A 24,148-nucleotide genomic window follows, 5' to 3' on the forward strand; every position below is an offset into this window, starting at 1 on the left:
CCCCAATCCCGGTCCCCAATCCCGGTTCCCCAATCCCGGTTCCCCGGTCCCGGTTCCCCAATCCCGGTTCCCGGTCCCCAATCCCGGTTCCCGGTCCCCAATCCCGGTCCCCAATCCCGGTTCCCCGGTCCCGGTCCCCAATCCCGGTTCCCCAATCCCGGTCCCCAATCCCGGTCCCGGTTCCCCAATCCCGGTCCCCAATCCCGGTCCCGGTTCCCCAATCCCGATCCCGGTTCCCCAATCCCGGTCCCCAATCCCGGTCTCGGTTCCTCAATCCCAATCCCGGTTCCCCCATCCCGGTCCCCGGTCCCGGGTGCCTCTCCCCACAGCGGGTGCTCCCCCGCCCGACTCGCCATCCCATCATGCCCCACTTCCCGCAAGGCACGCCGGGAACTGTAGTCCCCAGCCGGCCGCTGGCGTTCTCAGGGGCGGGGTGGGGCGGGGCGCTTTTGATTGACATGTAACTAAGCCTATGGACGCGGCGGATTTGTGGAGGAGGCGGGGCTGTCTCTGATTGACGCACAGCTTAGCCTATGGGAGCGGCGAGAGCGGGGCCGAGGCGCCTCCCGGGCTCGGGCGGACGCGTTGGGTCCGTGAGGCGGGGGCGGCCCTGCCCGGCTGAGGTGGGTGGCGGGACCGGAGCTGGGGCTGCCCTGGCGCGGTGCTGCGGCCCGGCGGGGCGGAGCGGGCTCAGGGCCCGGCGGGGCGGCGGCGCTTTGTGCGAGTGGGAAGGCGGAGCGGAGCCGTGTCAGCGGCGTGGGCGCTGCGGGGCCGGGCCGGGTCGGGCCGGGCCCTTCCTCCGCCTTCTTCTCCTCCTCCTCCTCCTCCTCCGCCGCAGGTCCCAGCGCGGCCCCGGCGGAAGATGCGCGGCCGGCGGTGAGCGGCGGCGGGGCAGAGGCCGCAGCCCGAGGCTGGCGGGTGGAGGATGCGGGCCGGGCCGCCCCGCCGATGAGAGGCAGGATGGGCACCCAGGGCAGCCCGGTGAAGAGCTACGATTACCTGCTCAAGTTCCTGCTGGTCGGCGACAGCGACGTGGGGAAGGGGGAGATCCTGGAGAGCCTGCAGGACGGCGCCTCCGAGTCCCCCTACGCCTACAGCAACGGTAAGAGGGGCTGGGGGGCCGGGCCGCAGGACCCCCATCGCTGTCACAGCCCTACGCTGTCACCTCCCCCGCCACTGCTGTCACCCGCATCCCGCGGGGCCCCCGAGGCTGTCACCCCAGCGCCGAGCTGGCGGGCAGGGAGGGGTTGTTTTGCTTTTTCCTTTGTTTTTTTTTTTGTTGGGTTTTTTTTTTTTTTTTTCATTAACTGGGAGCTCAGCGCGTGGCAGGCAGCTCAGAGGCCTCCTCAGCTCCTTGAAATGCCCGAAATCTGGAGGAGACTGTGGGCAGAGGGGCTGGTGTGTGATGTAATCCCTGGATGCGCAGCCGGACCCTTCCCCAGCGGTCCCGCTCCCAGGGCAGGGCTCCCCTCCCTCTCCCCGGCTGCCACAAGGACCGAGCCGTTCCCAGAGGAAGCAGGAGCTGTAACAAAAGAACTGGAGCCTGATTCCGAGCCCAGCGGCGCTCTGGCTCGGCGGCTGTACCGGGAGCGGCCGGGTTGGCTGATCCACCTCCTGCCAGCGTTGAGGTTCCTAATGGAGCCCATGACAGACCATTAACTACGGTATCACAAGACCGTAATTAAGAGCCAAGGAGTAGCGCTGTGCATTTCCTGCAGTTACGGTGTAGCACGGCCTGGCGGGGTGCAGATCCTCCTGTGGGTTTCAATCTGTCATCCGTCCCTCTCCTCCTTGCACAGTAACATCCCCGAGGGCTCAGACCCTGCATCATCGCTGCAGCCCAGGGCAGGAGCAGGTAGTGCCGAGTTTTGCCCGTGTCAGGAACCCGAGGGAATCGGGGGCTCCTTGGTGCTCTGCCCTGGCCAAATTTGGAGCATGAAGAGTGGTGTGGCTCCGACCACACTCGGTCCTTGGAGCCACCACCAGCTCCCCAGGAGCTGATGTAAGTGCACACCTGCTCCACGGAGATTTACGGGGAGGTGGTGACTCAGAAGTGGAGTTGCCTGTGAAATGGGAGCAGTGCTTCAGGAAGGAAAAGGCTTTGCTATCGTTCATCTCCTCGGGTGTCTGGCTGGGCTGGTGTGGTTTGCCTTTGAGTAGGTGCTGGGCACTTTAGAGCTTCTCTGAAGAGAGTCTGTGTTTCTGGAGAACCTGCCTCACCTGGGGGCTCTCGAACTGCTCCGTGGGTTTGGTCTTTACTATGCAGAGTGTAGAGGGGTGGCTGTTTTAAGTGAAGTGTTACAGTTGGAATTGTCTCCTGATTGAAGTGGGTTTGAAGCAGACAGGGTAGGAATAAGGAGTGAGTTAAGTGGGGTCTTTGCTATAGGCATGAGACCCAAAGAACAGAGATTTTGGCTATGGCTATAGACCTTTTGTCTCAGAACCCGCTGTTTTGTAGCAGCTAAATACCAGCATCTTTTTGTTGGAAAAAGAAATCTCAGTGAATAATTTCAGAACCTTCCCTTGTCCTCCATGAGCAATTGAGCCCATTCCTAATTAGAGAATTAGGTCACATACTGTTGTTTCACAGTAATACATGCTCTGATAGTCTCTGATTCTGTTGATTCTGGGAAGCGAAGCACCTTTAGGATAATCAGCTGGAGTGGCTTTGATATCCAAGTGAATTTCATCCTGCTGATGCTGCTGACAGCTTTGGCAGTGGAACTCCCTGTGCCTCCGGCGCAGCTGGGACGTGCTGACAGGGCATGCTGCTCCCCTGCCCTGACAGAGACCATCCCCTGAGCAAAGGCTCTTGGATTTTGGGAACAGCTCGAGCCTGGCATCCTCTTTCACACGTACCTAATGCCTTCCCAAAACACCAGTGCTGGAATGTTACATGGAGGTTCTATTTGTAAATCTACTTGTAAGCACGTTGTCCTCGTCCTCATCCCCTCCCAGATCCCACAGCCCAATTTTAAAATGAGTGTTGTGTCATCTACTGCTATTTTGGTCAGTGCAGAAAGCACAAACTGTGTGTGCTCTGGGCTGCTCTTGTGATGGGGACATCTCGTGTGGAGCTCAGGTCTTAGACCTTGTCAGGAAGGGGAGAGAGAGCATTTGCCTTCTCTGTCTGGTTGGGGTCTGCTGCTGTTACTCTGTTGTGTGGAAACAGTTGTAAGCAGCCAGGTTTTGTGATGCAGCGTGGAAGGGATTGTCCTTCCAGCTCGGGGAAGGCACGCCCTTAGAAGTGAAGCTCTGTAAACGTAGCTCTGTATTTTAGCTGCTCTTACCCAGCCTATTAGAAAAGGGATTGAGGGATTCCTCTCTGCTCCGTGGGCATCTGATGTTGGATCAGCACACAGCTGAGAGATGAAAAGCCCTTTGCCTGCTGGATTTTAGGTGCCATAAGCAGCCTCTGCCTGCTCCTGTCCAGTACCCGAGAGCCTGCGATGCAGCGGGAGCTGTGTCTGCATACAGCACCATTGGTGCTTCTGTCCATCCTTTTCCAGGATCCCTGAACAGCAGTGTCACTTCTCAGCACAGCATGGGAGCTTGGCACCTCGTTCTAAATTGGGCACATCTTATATTAGCCCCTGCAGTTCCTGTAGTGCATAGCAAGACCTTTCTTTAAATTGCTGGCAAAATAAACCTGCTCTGTGGGAACAGAGGTAATTGTTCCCCTGGTGCAGGAGGAGGTGTGAGCGATGCCCTGACCATTGCTGCACCAAGCTGTGAGGGCACTGAGTATGGGACTTCTAGTGACAAAAAGGTGGCATTTTGAGGAGAAAATTGATGTCCAGTTGTCACTTGTGTGTTCCTTACTAGGTTTGTGCTGGATCTATGGAGTATATCAGCCTCCAGGAGCATCAGACAAGCATACTCCCTGTGAAGAGCAGGGAGTGTTGTTTCTGTCCTGTGGCTGGATATTATAACTGATTTGGACTTAGCTTTTGCTTTTTCTTGGCCATCTGCAGAAGACCCTGAATTAAACCTTCCTACTATTGTTTTGACAGGGAGAACATTAATGCTCTTCTGGGCTTCCAATGTTGTCCCAGCTTTCATCCTCCCTTTCCCAAATCTGTAGTTGTGGAGGCAGGATGCTGTTCTTAGAGCCTCACTACTGCTCTGGACAGCTGGAGGGTCTCACCTGGGAACCTAAAATCCTGCATTTTCCCTGAATGCCCTCTGCGCTGTCAGCTTCTCCCCAGGTGCAGGGAGGGGCTGCTCTCTGCCATGAGCTATGGGGTTACACCAGACTCAGTGTAATGTGCTTTACTTGTGGATATGAGTCCCCTACACAGATCACTTTGGTCTTTAAACAGCTCACTTGGGGTCTCTCCTCATCCATCCCCAAGTACTGAAGCAGGACAGAAATGTGTTGGTCACAGGGTGATTTGGGACATGGATGTGGTGGGAGCTGCACATGAAAGCAGGGGTGGTGTGCATGCTGTGCATTAGAGGCACAAGGCTGCTCATCACCTGAGGGACCCGTGGCTTTGTCACCACCGTGTCACATCCACTCTCAAATAGCTGGGTTATTCATATGCTGAAATGATCTCACCCAGCAGGTTTGTTGGCTTGCTGGAGCAGCCAGCCCTGAGCTGAGCCCTGGCTGAGTCAGGGCAGCTCTCTGTGCGAGAGGGCTGGCACTGCCCTGGGAGACAGTGCTGGTGCCCCAGGAGCAGGGCAAGGCTGGGCTCACCACAGGGTGAGGGTGATGTGCTCCCTCCCTTACATGATGGAGGGCTTTTTCTGCAGCTGCCGTCCCCCTCACCTGCTGCTGTTCCCACAGGAAAGCAGAAATGTGTGTTAGGGAGAGAGTAGAGCATGTTTTGGAGCAGATGGCTTTAACTGGGAAGGGGGTGGATTTTTATTTTTATTTTCCCTGTCCTCAGCTTGTATTAAGAAAGTGATGAGGATGCAGCCAGTGTCCTCACTCTGATCTTGCAATGAGCATACAAAAACTGAAATGAGATCCCTGCCCTGCAGCACAGAGTTGGTACTTGCACCAGCCCTAATGCACTGAACCCCAGCACCTCCTTTCAACCCTGTCCCTTGGCTGGGTTTTAGTACCTTTATTCAGGCACCATCCTTAGGTGCTGTATATCCCACTGCTATCCAGGCCCAAGGCAGTCTCAGGGAAAAGACACCTGAAGCTGCTGACAGGTTTTATGGTTCAGGTGAAAACTGGATCTTTCCCAAGAGCTCTTCCCCAATAGCAGAAGTGCAGGAATTCAGCTCCTGGGCAGCAGCAGCAGCAAGCCCACTAGGGCTGGGGTTCCCTGCCAGGAACATGGGCTGGGAAATAGCAGCTTCCTGCCCTTTCCCTGGCCAGGAGGGGGGGAGAGGCAGCTGAAGACACTGCCCAGCCCTCGGAGGTGGTCGGTCCCCTCCAGCTGCCACTGTTTGCCGGGGGACTGCTGTTAATTACTGGGTTGTTTATTTGAGTGATCCACAGCTTTGGATGTCTTTTCCCTCTGGTTGTTTCTGTGCAACTGTCTGAATCTAGAGATCCCTAGGATGTCTCTTTCAAGTCTTCCTTTACAGCAGCTCCTCTCCTGGTATGTCCTGTGACCCCTCAGGCACCAGTTTGCAACCAGAAACTGCCTTGGTAGTTCCATGCCAGCCAGGAGATAACCTGTCCCACAGCAGTGTGCACATGCTGGGAATGAAGAGACACTTTGTGTCACCCTCCCTGCTGCCATGGAGGGCATGCCAAGGGATGTTTCCCACTGCTTCTGCTTCTTGCCTGCTCAGTTTCCAAGTCTGACCATGGAGATGGTCTCTCACTTCTGACCTGCAGCCTCTGTGGTGCTGCCGTGTTTGGCTGGAGGTCCTGCTGCACTGGTTCACTTTTCACAGCCTTAAAAAGTGAGCAGTTGAGCAGCTCTGCTCTAAACTTGAATTTGTGTAAGCACAGGACCTCTCCTCATACTGGCTCACCCTCCTGAGCAGACAAGAATTGCTGAGTGACCCTGTGGGCTGTAAAACTTCAAACAGGGCCAGCAGTGATGTAGTGGCACCTCCCAGCCATAGGCACGAGAGTTACAGGTGTTGAGCCCAGGTTTCTGATGGCAGCTGAGTGTTCATCCTGGTGCTGCTGCACTGTCAGCTTCTCTGGCATCAGCTGGGAGGGAAGCCTTGGTTCTGGTGCTGCTTTGCTGCCTCCTTCTCACCTGGCCCAGTCCCACCTGAGTGTCCTGCTCTGCTGGAGCAGCACTGTCCCTGTCGATGGTAGACACGAGCTGGCTGTCCCACTGCTTCAGCTGCTGCACATCCTTGGAAACTGCTCTTTGTTTTCTGACAGGACTGTATTCTTTGGAATAATGATTGGAATAATGTTTGGAGTAATGTTTCAGTTTGAGGCTTTAGCGCTCTGGTGCAAGGAGGATTGAGGCAAAGTGTTCCAAGTGCAGCCCAGCCATCACGTTCCTGTAGTGGCTGCAAACTGTTGTGCAGGAAATGTTTGAGCAGGACTGTGCTGGTTGTGCTGCTGGAAACCTCTTTGGATGGCTTGCAGAGTGGTTGTTGCAGCAGTTCCCACTGTCTGCCAGCACTTGCATCAGTGTCCTTCAGGGATGTTCACGTCCCTGTCATCAGAGATGCAGAGCTGATCTCATCAGAGCAGGCAACTCAGAAACAGCTCTAGCATCTCTTATTTCTCCATTGTTTACTACATAACCTTTGTGTGGAAAATAGTTCCAAAGATACAGTGCTGAACCTCCAGCTCTGCTTGTTGTGGGACTAACCAGCTGCAATTTAAACTTAAATTCTAAAACAAAGCCAACAAACAAAAAAATCCCCATGAAGCCAAAGCCCAACCCCCAAACCCAGTGTCTGGCAGGTTTGGTGTCTCTCTCTAGTCAGGGTTAGAGGTACACAACAGTGTAAGTTGTTATATGTGCAGAACTTTTGAGGAGGGTTGTGTTTTTGTTGGGGTTTTATAAAGCTGGGGACCTACTCTGCAAAGTTCTGGATTGCACTGCAGAGTTCTCACCACCTCTAATCCCTCTATAAAAGCTGTGTTTTTATGGCTGTTAACGTGTTCCAGAGCCCTGAGTGCAAAAAGGTGATGTGAGCTGAGCAGTACAAAACTGAAGTGGGTGGAATGTTCTTCTAATAACTAGGATTCAAAGTTTCTCTGTGTTTTTTGTTTGTAAAAAGCAGGCAGGTTTTGCTCTCTCCAGATTCCATATCAACATTGTCCACACCTCTCTTGATGCGGGGGTTTTTGGTTGGTTCAGTATTTAAGCTGCAAAGGAAAGACCATGGAAATTAGTCTCCTCCTCCTTCTCCTCCAGCTTTTGTTTCCAGCTGTTCCCTGGCATGCTTTCCTCTGCAACCTCACTCTCTCAGAGCAGCAGAGCATCTTTCCATTGCACTTGAGAATAGTTATGCTCTGAGCTGAGGCTTTGAGCTGTGATTTTATAACCTTGCTGGTTAAAATCTGGTTTTCTTTCCCTTTGCCCCTCACTGTCCCCTGGCACTCCAGCTCGAGCTCTAGAGGAGCATTATGTAATTTCAATTCCTGTGTGATTGCAGGCACTGGAGGAGGAAGGAAGCTCCAATGTGAAAACCTTCAGCTTTGTTTTGCTAAAGGCTTTGCTGTAAGGTGAGACTCAACTGAAAGAAAATTACCCTGGGGCACACAGGGTGGTAACTCAAGGCAAGAAACCTCAATCAAAGAGTCTGTTTGCTTCTGCACAAGTTGTAGTAAATAGTAAGGTTGCAACATAGCTTGGAGATTGTTTGTTCCTATAGAGTTTCTATTTGCTGAAAGTATTTTACGTAGCCACAGCTTTTTAGATTTTCTTCCTCTTTTCTACTTCATCTTAGTTTCATTTCCAGCGGCCCATTCTAGACATTGTTAGATCATTTTAAAACTTTAACACCTGTTCTCCTATAAATATAACACCTGAAATTCTTCATGTCCTGTATGTTGTGTGCAGGATCGGGCATTGAATTGGGACAAAAGTCCTCGGGCAATTCAAACATAATATTTGCTGCTTAAACCATCAGTGCTTAAGGAGGAGACAGGCAGAAAGGGGACACTGAAAGGCTGCACTTAAATGTACTTAAGGCAGTTTAACAGAAGGTTCTGAGCTTCTTTGGGGTAACCTTTTAAATAAAACGTAGAGTTTTAAAAAAAAATCTTTTTTAGGTATTTTAACTTTTTTCCAGCCCAGCTGCTGAGTTCCTGGGTCCATCTGAGGGTTTTACTGTACCATTTGCCTTTCTGTGCAGGTGATTTGCCCTGCTCCTTGCTCAGTCCTGGACCCAGAAATTACCCTGCCTTGTTTCCTTTGGTACCAGCTGTAACAGGCCTTTAGCCCATGGTTCTGGAGTGGAGGCCGAGTGGACTGGAGACAGAACTAGATGGAAAAAACCCCAACTAAGCAATGAACAAAGAAAATGCAACAACCCACCTCCTCACCCCATTTTTCCCATCATTTATTTAATCTTAAATCCTTTCTTGTCCCAAGAGTTGTTATTTTTCTTACCTTGTCAAACTGCCTGAGTAACTTGTTGGTAACCTCCGTCCAGGAACCTGCAGACCTGTGCTGTGGCACAAGGAGATGCAACTCTGCTGGGTAGATCTTACCTGAGGGCCGTACCTGTGCTGCTCACCCTGCCAGCAAATGTGTTTGCTGTGGAACACCTCTGCGGGTTGAGACACACTTGTGTTCTTGTTGGGCTCATCTGTATTAAAAGGCTGAAATTCAATACTTCCATCTATTTTAAAAATGTCGAATGCTGGCTTTTCCTTGGTGGCAGCAAAAGTGCTCCAGAGAGGCTGTCAGGGTAGCTGGAGTAAGATCTTTGTCCTGTAGGTCGGGGGGGACCTGGGAGGCTCCAATTTGGGCTTGGAAAACCTGGTTTCTGGCTGGTGAGAGCTGCTGTGAGGCAGCAGAGTTTGTACAGGTGTGTAGTGAGGTGTTGCTGTGCCAACAGGGCCAGTCCATCCTTCAAGGACAAGGAGGGAGAGCTGAGCACACCTGCCATGCACTGTAAGTTGGGTCTCTGGAGATTTGTTGTCATTGGAAACAGCACATGGAAAGGTGAAACCAATGTTAGCAGCCATCCTGGTGCTTCCAACATGCAGCAGCCCCTTTCGTGGCTGTGGTTGGTGCAGTGAGACCAAACTGGTGAGCCAGAGAAATTCCTGGGGAGTAGAATCTCTGTAGCTGTTCTGGGAACTCTGCAAGTGTCTGCTTAACCTGTCTACACCCCGTTTAAGGGCTACAGCTCTCTTTGGGTGTGGAGCATAGGTCTGGAGATGCTGTTTTGTTGCTGGCAAAACCTGAAGATGCCAGTGGGGTGTGGATGGGGATCCCAGGGATCAGAGCCAGCCTCTGCAGCATCCCTGAGCTGATGTGCACCTGAGCCTGGCATGCACCGTGCTGGCTGCCCAGGCATGGTGTTGGGATGCCACGAGGGTCTGATGCTACAGAGCAGCATTTCCCTGCACAGTGCCCACTGAAGTGTAACTATGCAGGGATAGGATATTCAAAGTGTTTTGGACAAATACTTGGATTTTTTGGAGTGTTGGGAAATTTTTTCTCTCCAAGCATATCTTGATGTTTGTACGGTCATCCAGCAACAATGCAGACTGTTATGGTGCCCTCTGATTTCCCTCACAGGCTGCCTTTGTTTCTGCATGCAGCTGTGTAGTTTTTATGGAGATCTGAATTGCAAGGCATGAAGAAACTCTTTTGTTTGTTGTCGCTTCTGTGCATAAAATCATTCTTGATTTTCTTCTAAAGCACAAATCCACTTCACATCCCTGATTCTGGACTGACTTTGGACTGTTTCTAGGATTTCCCGGGTGTCTGCTGAAATTGTTGGAGCTTTAGGAACAGATTTGCTCCTGGCTTCAAATGCCATTTTCTGATGCAATTGTCCCCCTTAAGTGGGCCCAGAACAGAGTTCCTCTGTGTGAGGGCCATATAGCTGCTGAAACAGTGCTGGACTTGCAGTGGACAAGTGAAATCTGCAAATCCGGGCTTCTTAGAGGTCTTCAAATGGATGTTTTCCTTTTGGCTGGTTACAAAACCAAACAAGCAATTATTTGCTGGAGATCCCCACCTCCAAGCCCTCTCAGCTGGAGGGGAACGTGCCTGGGAACTGATGTGAGCAGACTTCTGTGAAAGGCTTCCAGGCTAAATGGAAATCCCTCCCAGCTGAAATGAGGCGTCTGTGAATGAAGGATGGAGTATGTTTTTTAGGAGAAAAACTACAAATCTGGGTAACTACAGATGATTGAAAGGCGTTTGTTCTCTGTTTCAACAGGTGTGTCTGTATGAGGTGCTTGGCAGCTCGCTGGGTTCCTCATTCCTCACAGAGCTGCCAAGAGCTGCAGCAGCTCCCCGGGGCTGGAGGAGCTCTCCCCTCCTGCCCAAGGCAGCTCTCGCTCCTCTGCTGCGCACCGGAGTAACGGGAAGTTCTTGTTGGCTCCAGCGAGCGGTGCAGCAGAGGTGGGTTGAGCGGGAGATGCCCTGGGCAGGAGGGGATGAAGGCAGGAGCAGGGGCGGGCACGGTGCTGCTCTCCTTCATGCCCAGTGGCAACTGAAACCTCTTGATCCTGTTCCCAAAGTTCAGCTATGGTTCAGGACAGGATCACAGAGGTAACATCACATGCTTGCTGACCTTCAGTCCCAGCTCTGCGGATGGGAACTGGGCTGTTTTACTGTGATGCTGTTGGGGAACATCTATCATCCTGCTCAAAACCGAGTAGTGATACTGTGAGGATACTGTGACACTGAAAGGCACAGACCTGGGATGAATCCACCTATCTTTGGTTGACCCCTGTTGTTGTTGATGATAATTTGTTTCTCTCCCTAAAGAGTAGGTAATTGAATGCATGACTCAAAGGGATGAGCTCATGTGTTTGGAAGGGATTTTTCCCGTGGCTCACAGCTCTGAGCTGACTAGTTAAATTGCTGCTGTCAATGTGCTGCTGTACACACTTTTTAAGGTTGGGTGACTTCATCAGTTGTTATTTGAATAGCTTGAATTCTCTTTTTTCATCTGTTATGTTGATGCCACATTTTGCAACATCTGTTATGTTGTGCCTCATACCTCATTTTTTCTGAACAATCCAGTATCACTTACAGATGAGAGACAGTAACTACTCCTCTAAGTTGGGTGGAAGATAATGCACCTGTGGTATCTTCTTACAGATGTTTGTTTTTGAAGTGCTTGTGAAATTAGAGGATCTCAAACCTGCATCTGTGGGTGCATGCATAATCTGGGTGCTGGCCCCAGCAGCTGCTTTCTGCCTGGGATGGGTTTGGAGTTGGATTAGTACACTTGGTTAAACCTGTTTGCTCTGAACATGCTTTCAGCAGCTCCTGGCCACCTGTGATTTCCATGCCCATCTGCCTTGTTTGACTAGAAGTGAAGCAACAAGTCTTCCTCTATCAGCTTTTGCCCACAAACAACCAATTCTGATAGGTGAATTCTGCCTTTTTACTCACAGGCTGGTGAGGGCTTGTAAGAAAAAAACAAAACAACAAAACAAAACAACAAAACCCCAAAATAAGACATTTTAATCCACACTTACAATCTGTCCTGGCTTTGTATTGTGCTCTTGGAGCAATGTCCTGGGTTGGCTATATAATGCTTGGTCACTGGCCTCAGTTGCTGTAGGTGACATTTCATGACCATTCCCACCATAAGCAGTTCTTAAACAAAAAGGTGCAGGATGTGGGGTGTGGTGAGAGGGAGCAGTGAACCTGAACATGGTGTAGGGGGTGTTCCACTGTTGTCTTGTGGAATATGGTTCTGCCAGAAAATGAGTCCCAGGAGATCATTGCCCACTTTGGTGTGAGGGAGAGGCTGTGGAGAAGCCGGTGAGGTTGTGTGGCCCTGGCTGTGTGGCAGGAACATGCTGTGGAGCTGCTCTGGGTCCTCACCTTGTGTAATGCTCCCAGCACAGCCCCAAAGCTGGGCACTGGAGAGGCTCTGCTGGAAACTGTGCCTGTGGGTAACACTCTGTGGCTGGGGGGCTGTTTTACCCTGAAATAACCTCACCCAGAGGGTGTTGGTTCAGAGCTGCTCTGAGCTCTTCTGCCAATGGCTGTGCTGTCCAGATTCCTGCTGTGAGCCCCACGTTTGAGTGTGGTTTGCTTGTGGAGGTGGTCTGGAGGCTTTGCCTTGGTTTTGGGATGAGGTTTTTGCATGCTGAGGACTGGAAGTGGCAGTGATGTTCTTACTCCATAGTTGATCTGCCAGCAGACCTGGAGCTATTACGCTCAACTTTTGGCCTCAGTTTTGTGACCTCCCAGCACTTCTCCTCCCTCCTTTATTCTCTTGGACTTGTTGAGGATGGGACTTGGCTGCCTGTTGCTGCTTCTGCCTTTTCTTCATACTCAGCAGGGATGGGGGTGTCCGGCCACTGGCTGTTCTCCCCCCACAGTGGTTCCAGCTCTCAGGAGGATCTGGGCAGCCCCAGGTGGTGCCTGCACACACAGGGACAAGGCTTTCTATGCCCCAGCCACATCAGTCATGACTTAGAAAGGTGTGGGTCTTCTTGGGAAAGGACTAGTAACATCTTGGAAATGTCTGGTAACATCTCTGACTCCCAGAAATTTGGTAGAATAAACAAGTAGCCTTTGGACACTGCTCGGCTATCACTGGCATTTGGGATAAATGAATTTCTGCATTAATGGCCTTAGGCTGGACTTAGCAGAGCACAGAAGGGCTCCAGTTCCAGCACTGGAGAAGGGGCAGCCTCTGCACTCTGTGCAGCACAGATTATTTTTTCCTTTTTTAATCCAGCAGGAAGTTTGGCACGGGCCCATTGGAGGGAGAGGGAGGGACCTTTCAGCAGCTCGCGTCTTGCATGCACACCAGTAAGATGACAGGTGGTTTATGTGACATAAAACATGCTGGTATGTTCCCAAACGTGTGGCAGGGGGAGCCTGAGTGACGCCCAGCTAGGCTCTGCCAAACCTGCAAGAGGGCTCAGAGGAGGGGACACCTTGACCAGACCCTCATGGGGACCCCTGGCTGGAAGGGACAGCCCTGTCACACATAGTTTGTGCTCTCACAAAAAATTCACAATTGCTGTGGTGTTCTTGTTATCCACAGCATTGGCTAAACTGTTGATAAGGTTTAAAACCAAATTTCCCCATCCCTGCTTAGTCACAGCTCCTAGAGTCCCTGGTGCTGAGAAGCTTCACCACAGATTCATCCTCATTATTTTCCTTTCGCAAACACACAATAAAGGATTTGCAGTCCATTGACCCACTCTAAAGTGTTCCTAGGTGCTTATCTACCTTTGTGGCAGTGAGAACATGACTTTAAGCCCAGCTGCACACTGAGTGATTGTGGCTTTGATCCTTCCCTGTGTAGTAAGGAAGGATTGTCACAACACAGGTTACAAATTCCCGGCTGGGTACTCTTGGTGTTGGCCTGTTTTATAATCATGACATGTCTTTGAATCTGTCAGCTCCTTGCTCTCAGAACTCTGCATCCCTTTCTCCCAAGGCTTCTCTCTGGTGCCACAAAGCACAACCAGCCCTTCACAGCTGGTTACTCAAGTTCACTGTGAAATCTCAGCAAATTAAGTATTTAATGTGTATTCTCTATGTTTTCTTTCCAGCCCTGTGCTCTTCCCTCTTCCCAGCAGCCAGAGGTCAGTGTGGCACTAAACCTACAAACCTTTAGCAAGGCTTTTTAAGAGCCCCAGACCTTCTGCACTCAGTAGAGCTGATGACCTGTGAGCAAACAGAGGAGGCTGAGGGTGTTTGGGGGAAAATGCAACTTTTTCAGTTAGACATTTGTGGTGTGGTGGCTTCAGCTGCACTAATGACAATCACAATCAAAGTCCATCACCAGGCTGGCTGGGTGAGGCACCGTGGTGACACAGTGAGTCTTTCTGGTGGCTTCTGGGCCAGTATGAAGATTTCCTAGTTGAGCATTTCTGTAGGGCTGCTACAGACCAGTCACAGCTCACCTTTAGCCCTCTTCTGAATGCTCAGATGCCATCAAGAGTTGCATAATGCAGCAACTCTGACTTAATTATGTCTGTAGATAAAAGGAACAATCCACTGAATTGCAGCATTAGTCAGGTAACAAAAGTCCACTCAGTTTATCTTATTTCTTATTTATATGATGCATTGAGTAAAGGTTTGGCCTTGGTTCATCATCACTGTACACCTCCAATTTTGCCTGTTGACCTTGTGTATCACTTTGCAAGTAGGTTGGTTATCTTCTTTTGAATTATAAATAAATGAAACCAAATTTAATTTTTAAAAGGAGGAAAAAAAAAGATGAGGTTGCATTATATAGGATGTGTCTGTAAGCTGGGGGAACTGAGTTTTAATGACGTTAAAATGATGTGCACTGATATGTTTTTTTTATGGGTCGACTAACAGCGAGGTGGGTTCCAAGCTCCCACCAGCAGAATCATTCATGTAAGAAATGAGGTGGAAAAAGCATCTTTGGCCAATCTGACTCACTCAAACTAGAAATGACTGCAAGTGACAAGGAGTCTCTCTTGGAAGGAAAGCAAGCTTTAAGTCTTAAAACTATATCAATGTTTCACTTGAATACATTGACTTATTTTTATTACTTTTTTTTTTTTTTCCTTTGGAAAGAGATTTTTGAGCATCACCTGGAATGTCTTCTGGTCCAGATTAGTGAACAAATTATGTTCTTCTTAGAGACACTGCAGATGCACACTGGAGATGGTGCTGGCAGCTTTTGGGGAAGGTCTCAGGAAAACCTACTGATGGCTTGGTTAATGTGGGATGAGCCCTTCATCCCTGTCGTGAGGCAAGTCCTGATTATATCTTTGTGATGTCTGTGTAGGTACAGGAATTGTTAGTTGGGCCTTGGGTCATTAGAGCATCCCTGGAGGAGGACACTTGATTTGGACCAATAACCAAAGAAGCAGCGTTGGCTCTGGCATTACCCCAGGAGCTGGAATCACCCTCCCCTCAGTGCAGTGGGGATCGCCTTGGAAAGCTAAAGGAGGAAAGAGGCACATGAGGCTCTTATGTTTTGCTCAAACCTGCCTTTATAAGGGGAGGTGCCCTTCTGGTCCCCACCCAGGTGTTAGGGCAGAGTCACCTGGTGAGTGTGCAGCTGCAAACTTGTCTCCTTTGCTCTGAAACAAAGACCCACACAAAACCCAGAGGCCACTGTGTTTCAGTGGTAAATATTTATAGAGCTTTGTTCACTTGAGCTATTTAAAACAATTTTCCTAAGAGATCAACCTGTTTAAAGGGAGAGCATGAAATGCACATCTCCCTTGTATTTCTCCCTTTTCCAGTGTGACTTCCAGATCCGTGTACGTGCTTGGCTGCTGCCTCCTCTGCTGCTCGTGCAGGTGCAGAGCAGAAGCTTGACAGACTGGACATACACGTGTGTCCAAGCCATTAATTCCCAGGGGGAAAGAGCCTGATACAAAATAGTATCAAGTGCCGGGTAAAAGTTACCATTTCTCTTGGAGGGGTTTTACTTTTCCTATTGACATCAAGTGTCATCATTTGGGTGAAGGCTTTAGGTAAGCTCAGGTTGGGTGTGGAGTTTTCAGGTGACACTGATGCGAAGTGTGTTGTGCTTGGCATGAGTAATTTGAAGAGATCAGAGTTTCCTCTAACACATGCTGTGGGTTCCCATGGGAAAATGACTTGCTTTCTTAGGTTTTCCTTATAGCGACTGGCAAAAGAAAGAGAAGTTTGGGATTCCCCGGAGCCTTGCCCAGGAGCATGAAACCCAGCTCTGTGGAGAATCAGGTGTCCAACATCAGCCTTGGTACAGCAGATCCCTCTGTGCCAGGTTGGCTCTCTGCTCTGGGAATAGGGCTGGGGATGGCATCAGCATAAGCAGGAGTCTAAAACAGGGCTGGAAAAATAACACAGGAATCAGCCTGAATGCTAAATCCCAGAGAACAGTCCAGACTTGTTCTCTGAGCCTCATTTGCTTTGTTGCATCATGGTAATTTTGGTGCAGAAAGAGATCAGTTGATCTGAAATAGGCTTTAAAGCAGAGTGTTTTCTTTTTCCCCAGCACTGCTGCCACAGGGCCAGGCAGGGCTGGTTCTCTGGGCTGTGTGTGCTGCAGGAGCACCCCATGGTGGGCTTGGTGTCTGCCTGCCAGGGGCATGGGATCAGAGGCACTCAGGCAGAGCAGCATCTGTCCCAACATAAGCTGTGCTTGCCTGTGAGCAGAGTTGATGCTCAGGTAGGGGAAACCCTGTCACCTGCAGAAAGGAAGTTCTAAAAACTTCCCTTAGCTTGTATCTGAGCTGCCTGAAATGTAAAGGTGGAGGGGCAGCCCTGGCCATGCACTGCCACATTGCCAGCAGTCTCAATTGCAGAGGTGGCATCTAGTGGCTGCTGTGACCCTCTGTCCCTGGATCTCTGGAGACAGAGAAGAGCCAAGGTTGAGCTTGAGCTGCGGGCTGGGCCTGGGACAGAGAGCTTGGCTGCTCAGCTTCCCTGAGAGCTGTAAATGGGTGAGTGCCTTGGGCTGCAGCTCAGGACATGGTTATGTGTTACTGGGACTGACATATAAGGGGCCAGTACTGGTGTTCACCACCATGGGGAATGCCATGATTTTGAGGGCACCTCTAAATTGATGAAGATTTTGTCTCACCAGCGAGCCATGGGAGAGCTGTGCTTGTGAACTGCAGCCCACTCAGTGCCAACCAGCTAAAATAACAGGACAAATCCAGGCACTGCCTTTGAGTCCTGCTGCACTGTGCATTTATGGAAAAGGGAAGCTGAAATTTTCTCCAAAACATTGCAGTGTACAGGTTTTTGTCTTTCATTAATAAGTTTGTAGGCAGAGTTTGCTCCAAAACCTTTTGTAAATTCAGTCCTAGTCTCAGTTTGGGTGCTTGCACATTAAAACGTGCAGCGCTTCGTTCAGCCCTTTACCAGATATCAGCTTGCTTTTAACTGGAGTGTGTGTGACCTCCTTGGGCCAGTGTATGTAATGCCCAAAGACTGCTGTCCCTCTGGATTAAAGTGTGTGCTGTAGTTTTAGATGAACGTGTTTTATTTAAAGCATTTCTCTGGTGACCAAGTCATGAGTTTTGAGGACAGGGAGCCCATCTTCCTCTGGGGATGTAGGCTGGGCAGTTAGTGGGCGAGGAGCATAATGAAGACATCTACGTATTTGACATTTCCATTAACAAGTTTCCTTCTCTTCCCAGTTAAGCTGCACCTCTCTAACTTTTAAAAGCTGTAGTTTTAAAAGCAATTTGTTTCAGCTCAGCAGTGGCATTTTTGGAAGTATGTGGCCTCCTTGCCGTGAAAACTGTCCCTGTCCCTGCTCCAAGGTGCTTTCATGCAGCTGCTCCACCCATGCACTGCTGGCACTGGGGGTGATTGGCTGATCAGGAGCTCTTGTGCCTAAGGAGGGGCCAGAGTCTCTGGGGATTTTGCATCTGAAACAGAGCAGGGGCTTAATTAACCCATTCCCTAAGAGCCCATCAGATCCTGGTTCAGGAACTGGCAGGGGAAGATGTCTGGATGGTCCCTTCTGGTAGCAGAGCAGCCTTACTCCCACTACTCCTCACCATCCCTGGGGATGAGGGAGATTTATGCCTGCCTGGAAATAAATACAGATCATTCACTTGTCTCTGGAGGAAGATAAAATGTAAACTGCCTATTTTCTGTGATAAAGCACTGGAAATAGTTGGAATTTAAGATAATTATCTTTATTGCTTTTTATAGCACCCTATGAAGGCTGAAATCTAATTTGTTTTTCACTAACAGGGAACTCCTGCGGATGACTCAGAAAAATCCATTTGCTTTATTGACAAACTTGTCTGTTTGGTTGTCAGGGCAGTGTTCTCCTTGCAGGAAAAGGGAAATGCAGGTCATAACACAACAGTGTGGGGTTTTAATAGAGATTCAAATTTTGATATCTGTTGGCAAGAAGAAGAACTAAAGTTGATGTAATTAGAGTGAAGTGATTCTGCTTTATTAAAAGGTTGTAAATTAGTTGATGCTTCAGTGGGTGTGCAGTAATGGTGCTCTGTGCTTTGTTTATGCAACTTCACTACCCTTGAAGCTTATTAGCTAGAGCTTGCCAAGAAGCTGCTTTTCCTGGGCACCTGGTGCCCCTTGGCTCTGGGAAGGAGGTGGGAGGTGCAGTTGTGCCTCTTGCCCTGTGCCTGGGGCTGCAGGGAATGCTGTGTTCCATGTAGTTTGGGGCTGTTGCTTGCAAAGGGAGTTGTTTTCTTTCAAACTTTTCAGTCTGACTGTGAGACAGGCTCCCAGTTTTAACAAATTTCTTATGTATCTGAAGATAGTGGACACCCGTGTGTGAGTGAGTTGCATGCCAGCACAGCTGTGTGTTGCGGTTTGGGGGTTTCTGCTGCTCCGGTGCTGGAGCTCTGTGAAAAGCAAAAGCAAATGTCTGTGCTGCTTCTCAGCCCTTCACAAGGGAGGAGTGTGTCCTGCCTTTACCTGGCCCACTGTGATCCACACCCCAGAGCTGCTCAGAAGAAGAGACAGCAATCTTTGGACAGCCTTCCTGTAACATCTCCCAAAATGCCCTGTGGCTGCAGGCGGTGGTGTTTGAGAAATATTGGGACTGCAGGCTGATGTAGCAGAGATGTATCTAAATGTTTGTCTGTGGCTCACCCCCCAAAAGTCTAATTTATCACTGCCATATGGGATAATGCTACAAATCACTGAATATCAGAGAATCATGGAGTGATTTGGGTTAGAATGAGCCCCAAAGCTTGCCTTGTTCCATCCCCTCTCCCATGGTCAGGGACACCTTCCGGTTGCTCTAAGACCCAGCCAACTTCTCCTACAGCTCAAGTTCTGAGAGATTTAAAAGCACAATGAAGAAGTTAGCAGCAATGTAGGGGTTAATGCTGTTTTCAGGGAGGAGGGATAGAGCTCCACAGAGCAGTGTTTGCTGTGGAGGAGACAGAAGTCTGATCCTGTCAGGTCTCTGTAGCTCTCCTCAAAGAGGCAGCAGAACAAGGAGGAGAAAACATCCCTTTAGAAAACATGAAATGAGATCTCCATGCGGGCAGGGCAAGGATCTTGTGCATCTCTGAAGATGTTCTCAGGGTTTGCTGAGCTTTTCATTGCTTTTCTTTCAGGAATTGACTACAAGACCACTACTATCTTGTTGGATGGCAGAAGGGTTAAGCTGGAGCTCTGGTGAGTGTTTCTGAGCCTTTCTAACCCAAACCCTGGGAGCTCAGGTCAGGTGAGCAGGGTCACAGGGCTGGGGGGACGCTGTACCGGGCTGTGGAGAGCATGGACAATCCCTGGGGGTGTGGTGGGACTTCCTGGCTATTCTTACCAGAAAGTTATTATGGCAAACAAGATTCCTTTCTGTCAGTCAAGCAGCACAAAAACCATGCTTCTCTTTGCTGGAATAGTCTGAATTCAGTCAATGTCTGTCATAACTGACCATTTTCATCATTACTCTGCACTTGAGACCCCACCTCCTGTAGTTCTGCTGTCCAGAGCTCCTGGCACAAGAAGCACATGGATATGTTAGAACAGTTTCAGAGGAGGCCATGAAGATGCCCCAAGGGCTGGAGCCCCTCTGCTCTGGAGCAAGGCTGGGAGAGCTGGGGGTGCTCACCTGCAGAAGAGAAGGCTCCAGGGAGAGCTCAGAGCCCCTTCCAGGGCATAAAGGGGCTCCAGGAGAGCTGGAGAGGGACTGGGGACAAGGACCTGGAGTGACAGGACAATGGCTCCCACTGCCAGAGGGCAGGGATGGATGGGATATTGGGAAGGAATTGTTCCCTGTGAGTGTGGGCAGGCCCTGGCACAGGTGCCCAGAGCAGCTGTGGCTGCCCCTGGATCCCTGGCAGTGCCCAAGGCCAGGCTGGACAGGGCTTGGAGCAGCCTGGGACAGTGGAAGGTGTCCCTGCCCATGGCATGGGGTTTGAACTGGTTGGTGAATTACATCACTTCCAACCAAACTGTAACATCATTCTGTGTTCTCTTACTGCTCTCAATCACTGAGGGACTAGTATTGTTTTGGATGCAATACTGGATTTTCCTGATATTCAAGGATGAGAAATAGAAACAAGAGAAGGAAAGTAGAAGAATAAAACAGGTGAAACCCTTGGTCTCTCACCAGCTGGATATTTCTCCATGCCTTGAGTAGAAAATATAGACAACCAGTGAACTGACATCACCACATCAGGGTAGGGTGAACCCCTGGAGAGCAGGACTGACTGGAGTGACCAGAGCCTGGGACAGAGATGGGAGAATACTGCATGGGAGGAGCAACCCCTGCCTTATCTGCCAGCACCAGAGGGACGGCTGGAGTCTTCTGGCTGAGCTTTGTCTGACTTGCTGAGAAGCTGACACAGCAGTCTGTGGAGATGGAAGAGGGAAGGGAAGGACAGGATAGGTATTCTGTCCCTACCCTGGTTTTCACACAGATCCGGGAATTAGGGAATGACACAGGTCCTAAAACATGAAGTTAAATATGCCCTTACAAATGCTTGGGTCAAGTAATAAGAATATTAGTAACATGTGTGAATTATTAAATAGGAATGAACTCCATGTTCTCAGCCCCAGTGACTGTCTCTAGCAGTGTGTAGTTTGGTGGTTTAATTACACCCCTGCTCTCGGAAGCTGCATGCCCTAATTTTTCTTACAAAAAAGAACAGAAGCTGCTAATTTATTTCTTCTAGCCTCCATGTTTTTATGTGCCTCTTGCATTCTTGTCTCTCTTGTAAGATACCTATTTTAACATTTCAGCCCCAAGTGTGTAGTAACTTAGTGCTTCCCTCTTGAAACAGTCTTTTTATAACGTAATTCTTGAGCTGGAGAGCAGCACAGAAACTGAAAAGCTGGTAACACTGATTGATGATGCCTTAGTGTAATCTTTTACCATTACTTACTCAGTATTTGATTGTCAAGGGAGGGGACATGTAAGCACAGGCTGTTAGATTGATGTCCAGGATCCTACAAAGCTTTATAGCTGAAAAAATGACTCTTCTTCATGTGAGGTCAGTATGTTTTTTCTAGAGCTGCAAATCTGAGGCTGAGGGATTCTTCAGCCTTCTCAGAGGTCATTAAAGTGTCTTTTATCCTGGCCCAGGGAATAGATTTGAGAAACACCATAATGTGTCTCTGATTAGCCTGACACATTTCAGTATATCTTGGTTAAATCAGAGTGCTGGACTCCAGTGTCTTGTTCCAGAAGGGCACTGAGAGATGCTGGCAGTGTTGTCAAACTTAGCTGCACCTTGTCCAGACAGGACAAATTCTAGTGACTGAAAAGCCCCTTATTGTCACAGTGGTCTAGAAACACTGTACCCACTCCTGATCCTCAGCTTTCTGTAGGGTATATAGCCCAGGTCTGTTAGGGATCTGGGTATAAAGAGAATTCCCTTTATTTTAGTTAAAATGTACTGTAAAAACAGGTGAAGCCTAGTGCAAGGCAATTGCTTCTCCTGTGAGTAGCCATATTTTGGTTGGCTGTTCTCCATGGCTGGGACATCTCTGCAGACTCACTCTGACTTTGAGCTCCTGAAGGGACTAGGACTGAAGGGAACTGGGTAGAAAATCCTTTGCCCAGGGGAGTAAAATGACTTACACCCTCACTCATCATCAGGTAGTGCTGCAGCCAAGTAGTTTGGGCTTGTACTTACTCCATGGGAAGCACAATGACAGTGACAACCGTACCCAAAGGTAGAGATATTCTTCCCTAGAAGAACCCATCATGCAGAGGACTTTGGGTACCATGCACATCCTAAAGATCTGACAAGATCAACCCTGATTTTTATTTTATTTCTTTATGGCCAGTAGGAAATGTGCAGTATGGGAGTCAGTTCTCCACATCTCATAACTGTTACTTTTCTGTGTTTAGGGACACCTCAGGGCAAGGAAGATTTTGCACTATTTTCAGATCCTACTCCAGGGGAGCCCAGGTAAGTGCTGCTCTCAGGGCTTTGATGGGACACATTTGCTTTAACTTTAGGCTGTGTAAGTCTTTCCTGCCGTAGTAAAGAGCTCTGAAGAGGAATGCACTGATCACTAAAAGGATCTCTGTAGATGATAAGAGACACTAAATGTTGTCGTGTTGCCTGGGATTCTGTTCTTATGAAGTGGTGGGAGAGAAGGGAGCGAATGGCAGACTTTGCTAAACTCCTACAGAAAAGGTCTGTGCAGACAATATTCAGTCTTAATTTCTAGAGGAGGGCTGAGAGGTCGTTAGAGAGGATGAAGCAATTCTCGCTCTAGATCTGCCTCAGCTTTAATGTGGGAACTCTACTTTCTGAGGTTTTTAAAATTTGTTTAAATATGGCACTGGCTTTCCCAGTGGAGTTCTTCCAGTCTGTGTTGCTTTCGAGTCAGTTCCAAAAATAGGGGTGGCTCCTACTTGTGTGTTTGAGGCAGACTTGAAACTAGAGCAGCTCAATTGGAACGTAAAGTATGTGTGTTCCTCAAAACATGAGGCAGAGTGTTACATTTTGAGTTTCTCCTTTGGGCCCTGCTCCAGAATAGCATCAAGATCCTCAACAGTGCCAAAATCTTGTGGTCCTCTGGAAAATTGCTGTTTAATAGTGATTTCTGACAGTTCTGCTGTTGTGCAGGGTACCTCCAGGATAAAGTTTACCTAAGTTAAATGAGTTACTTTATTTTCCTTATTGTTTTCAAGTTGGAAAGCTTTAGAGAAAATTCCTCCTCCGTTAGACACTAGGAGTCAGAGGCTGTGTATCAGCCTCCTGAGCAGGCCAGTATCCTGGGAGATTGCCAGCCTTTGGGAAACACTGTACTTCTACTCAAGCTCTTACCACTCTTGGCTTTTTGCTCCTTGTATCTGTAGACCTTTGCTTTGCTAATTGGCAAAATCCATGTTGTTCTCTTTCTCTGACTTCCTGCAAATTTACTTGTACAGTAGTTACAGGAGCACCTTACCTGGGGTGTGTTGTTGAGATCTACCCCTGTGTCCTGTTTATTCATGTTAGTGCACATCTCTGGTGGTCTGGATGCTTTGAGGCAACTCCTTTGAAGCAGAGGCCAATTTCCTGGTGCTTGCAGAGAAGTGTAAGGGAAGGAGAGATGGAGTTCTGCAGTGGGAGAGTGAAGATCTGCCGTTCACATGTTCAGTCCCATGTCCGAATTTCTGTCAGCTTCTACATTTCCTTTTCTTTCAGCCTTTACTACATTGCAGAAAAATCTGGAGCCTCAATCACATAATCACAGTTTATGTTGGAAGGGACCTTAAGGCTCATCTCATTCCAACCCTTCTCCCATCTGCAGGGACACCCTCCACTAGAGCAGTGTGCTCCAAACCCCATCCAGCCTGGCCTTGAACACTTCAGGGATCAGGAATCCACAGCCTCCTCACGGAACCTGTGGGCTTGAGGCCATGTTGCTTCCCTCACCAGTTAGAAGTGAATATAACTGGTCAGTGTGGTTTTCTGGTGAGCACAGAACTCAGCTTCAGTCAGGCTGTTTCTAAGACCTTGCTGTGTCAGCTGATCAGATCAAACTGGGAATGGAAAGCAGCAGCTACTGTGTCCAGGAACACCACCTGAAGCTTTTAGCCCTGTGTGCAGCCACTGTGCACAGTGGTGACTCCCCTTGGTGTGTCCTGGGAGCTCCTCAGAGCAAGTGCTGTGTCTTGGCAGGGCTGCACCCTCAGAGTCTGAGCCCATGCACCAGACCTTGTACCTGCTGCTGCCACAGGGCAGACTGGGGCACGGGGCAAAGCTGAAATGAGCAGTGATGAGAACACTCCAATTGGATGGGGAGAGACACACGTCTGTCTGGAACCTGCATGGAGCTGTGAGGCACTGGCACAGCCCCTCCGTGAGATTCCTGCAGCCTGTTCTCCCTGGACACTACATTTGGGTGCCTCAAAGAGTCATGTACCTGGCTGCCTGCAGGCTTGAGAGGGATTGATTTTCTCTTCATTCCTCTTGACTTTCAGCTGTATTTATCAATATTGCTGGAGGAGCTCTCACCTGAACATCAGCAAGGTTGCCTCATCCATCTCACTGCCTACACCTCCCAAGGAGTGAGTCTGAGAGACAGTGAACCTCATCAGCCAGGCACGGGGACTTCTAATGGGAATGCTTTATAGAATCATGGGATCACTGAGGTTGAAAAAGCCCTCTGAGATCATCAAGTCAAACCAGGAGCCCAGCACTGCCAAGGCCCCAGCTAAACTCTGTCTCTGAGCACCA

At 49.5% G+C, this 24,148-nt stretch overlaps 1 protein-coding gene across 1 annotated transcript in view; it reads left to right on the forward strand.

The window, feature by feature from the left end:
* The first annotated feature begins 584 nt into the window (after window positions 1-584).
* Window positions 585-24,148, forward strand: part of RAB40C (RAB40C, member RAS oncogene family) — a 36,610-nt gene continuing 13,046 nt past the window's right edge. Inside the window, exons 1-3 of the mRNA XM_012576506.5 lie at window positions 585-1,102; window positions 19,082-19,142; window positions 21,823-21,883. Coding sequence (XP_012431960.2) covers window positions 949-1,102; window positions 19,082-19,142; window positions 21,823-21,883 — 276 coding nt within the window. The 5' untranslated portion in view covers window positions 585-948. The remainder of the gene's footprint in view (window positions 1,103-19,081; window positions 19,143-21,822; window positions 21,884-24,148) is intronic.

Source organism: Taeniopygia guttata, chromosome 14 (genome assembly GCF_048771995.1).
Source record: "Taeniopygia guttata chromosome 14, bTaeGut7.mat, whole genome shotgun sequence".
Classification (NCBI taxonomy): Eukaryota; Metazoa; Chordata; class Aves; order Passeriformes; family Estrildidae; genus Taeniopygia; species Taeniopygia guttata.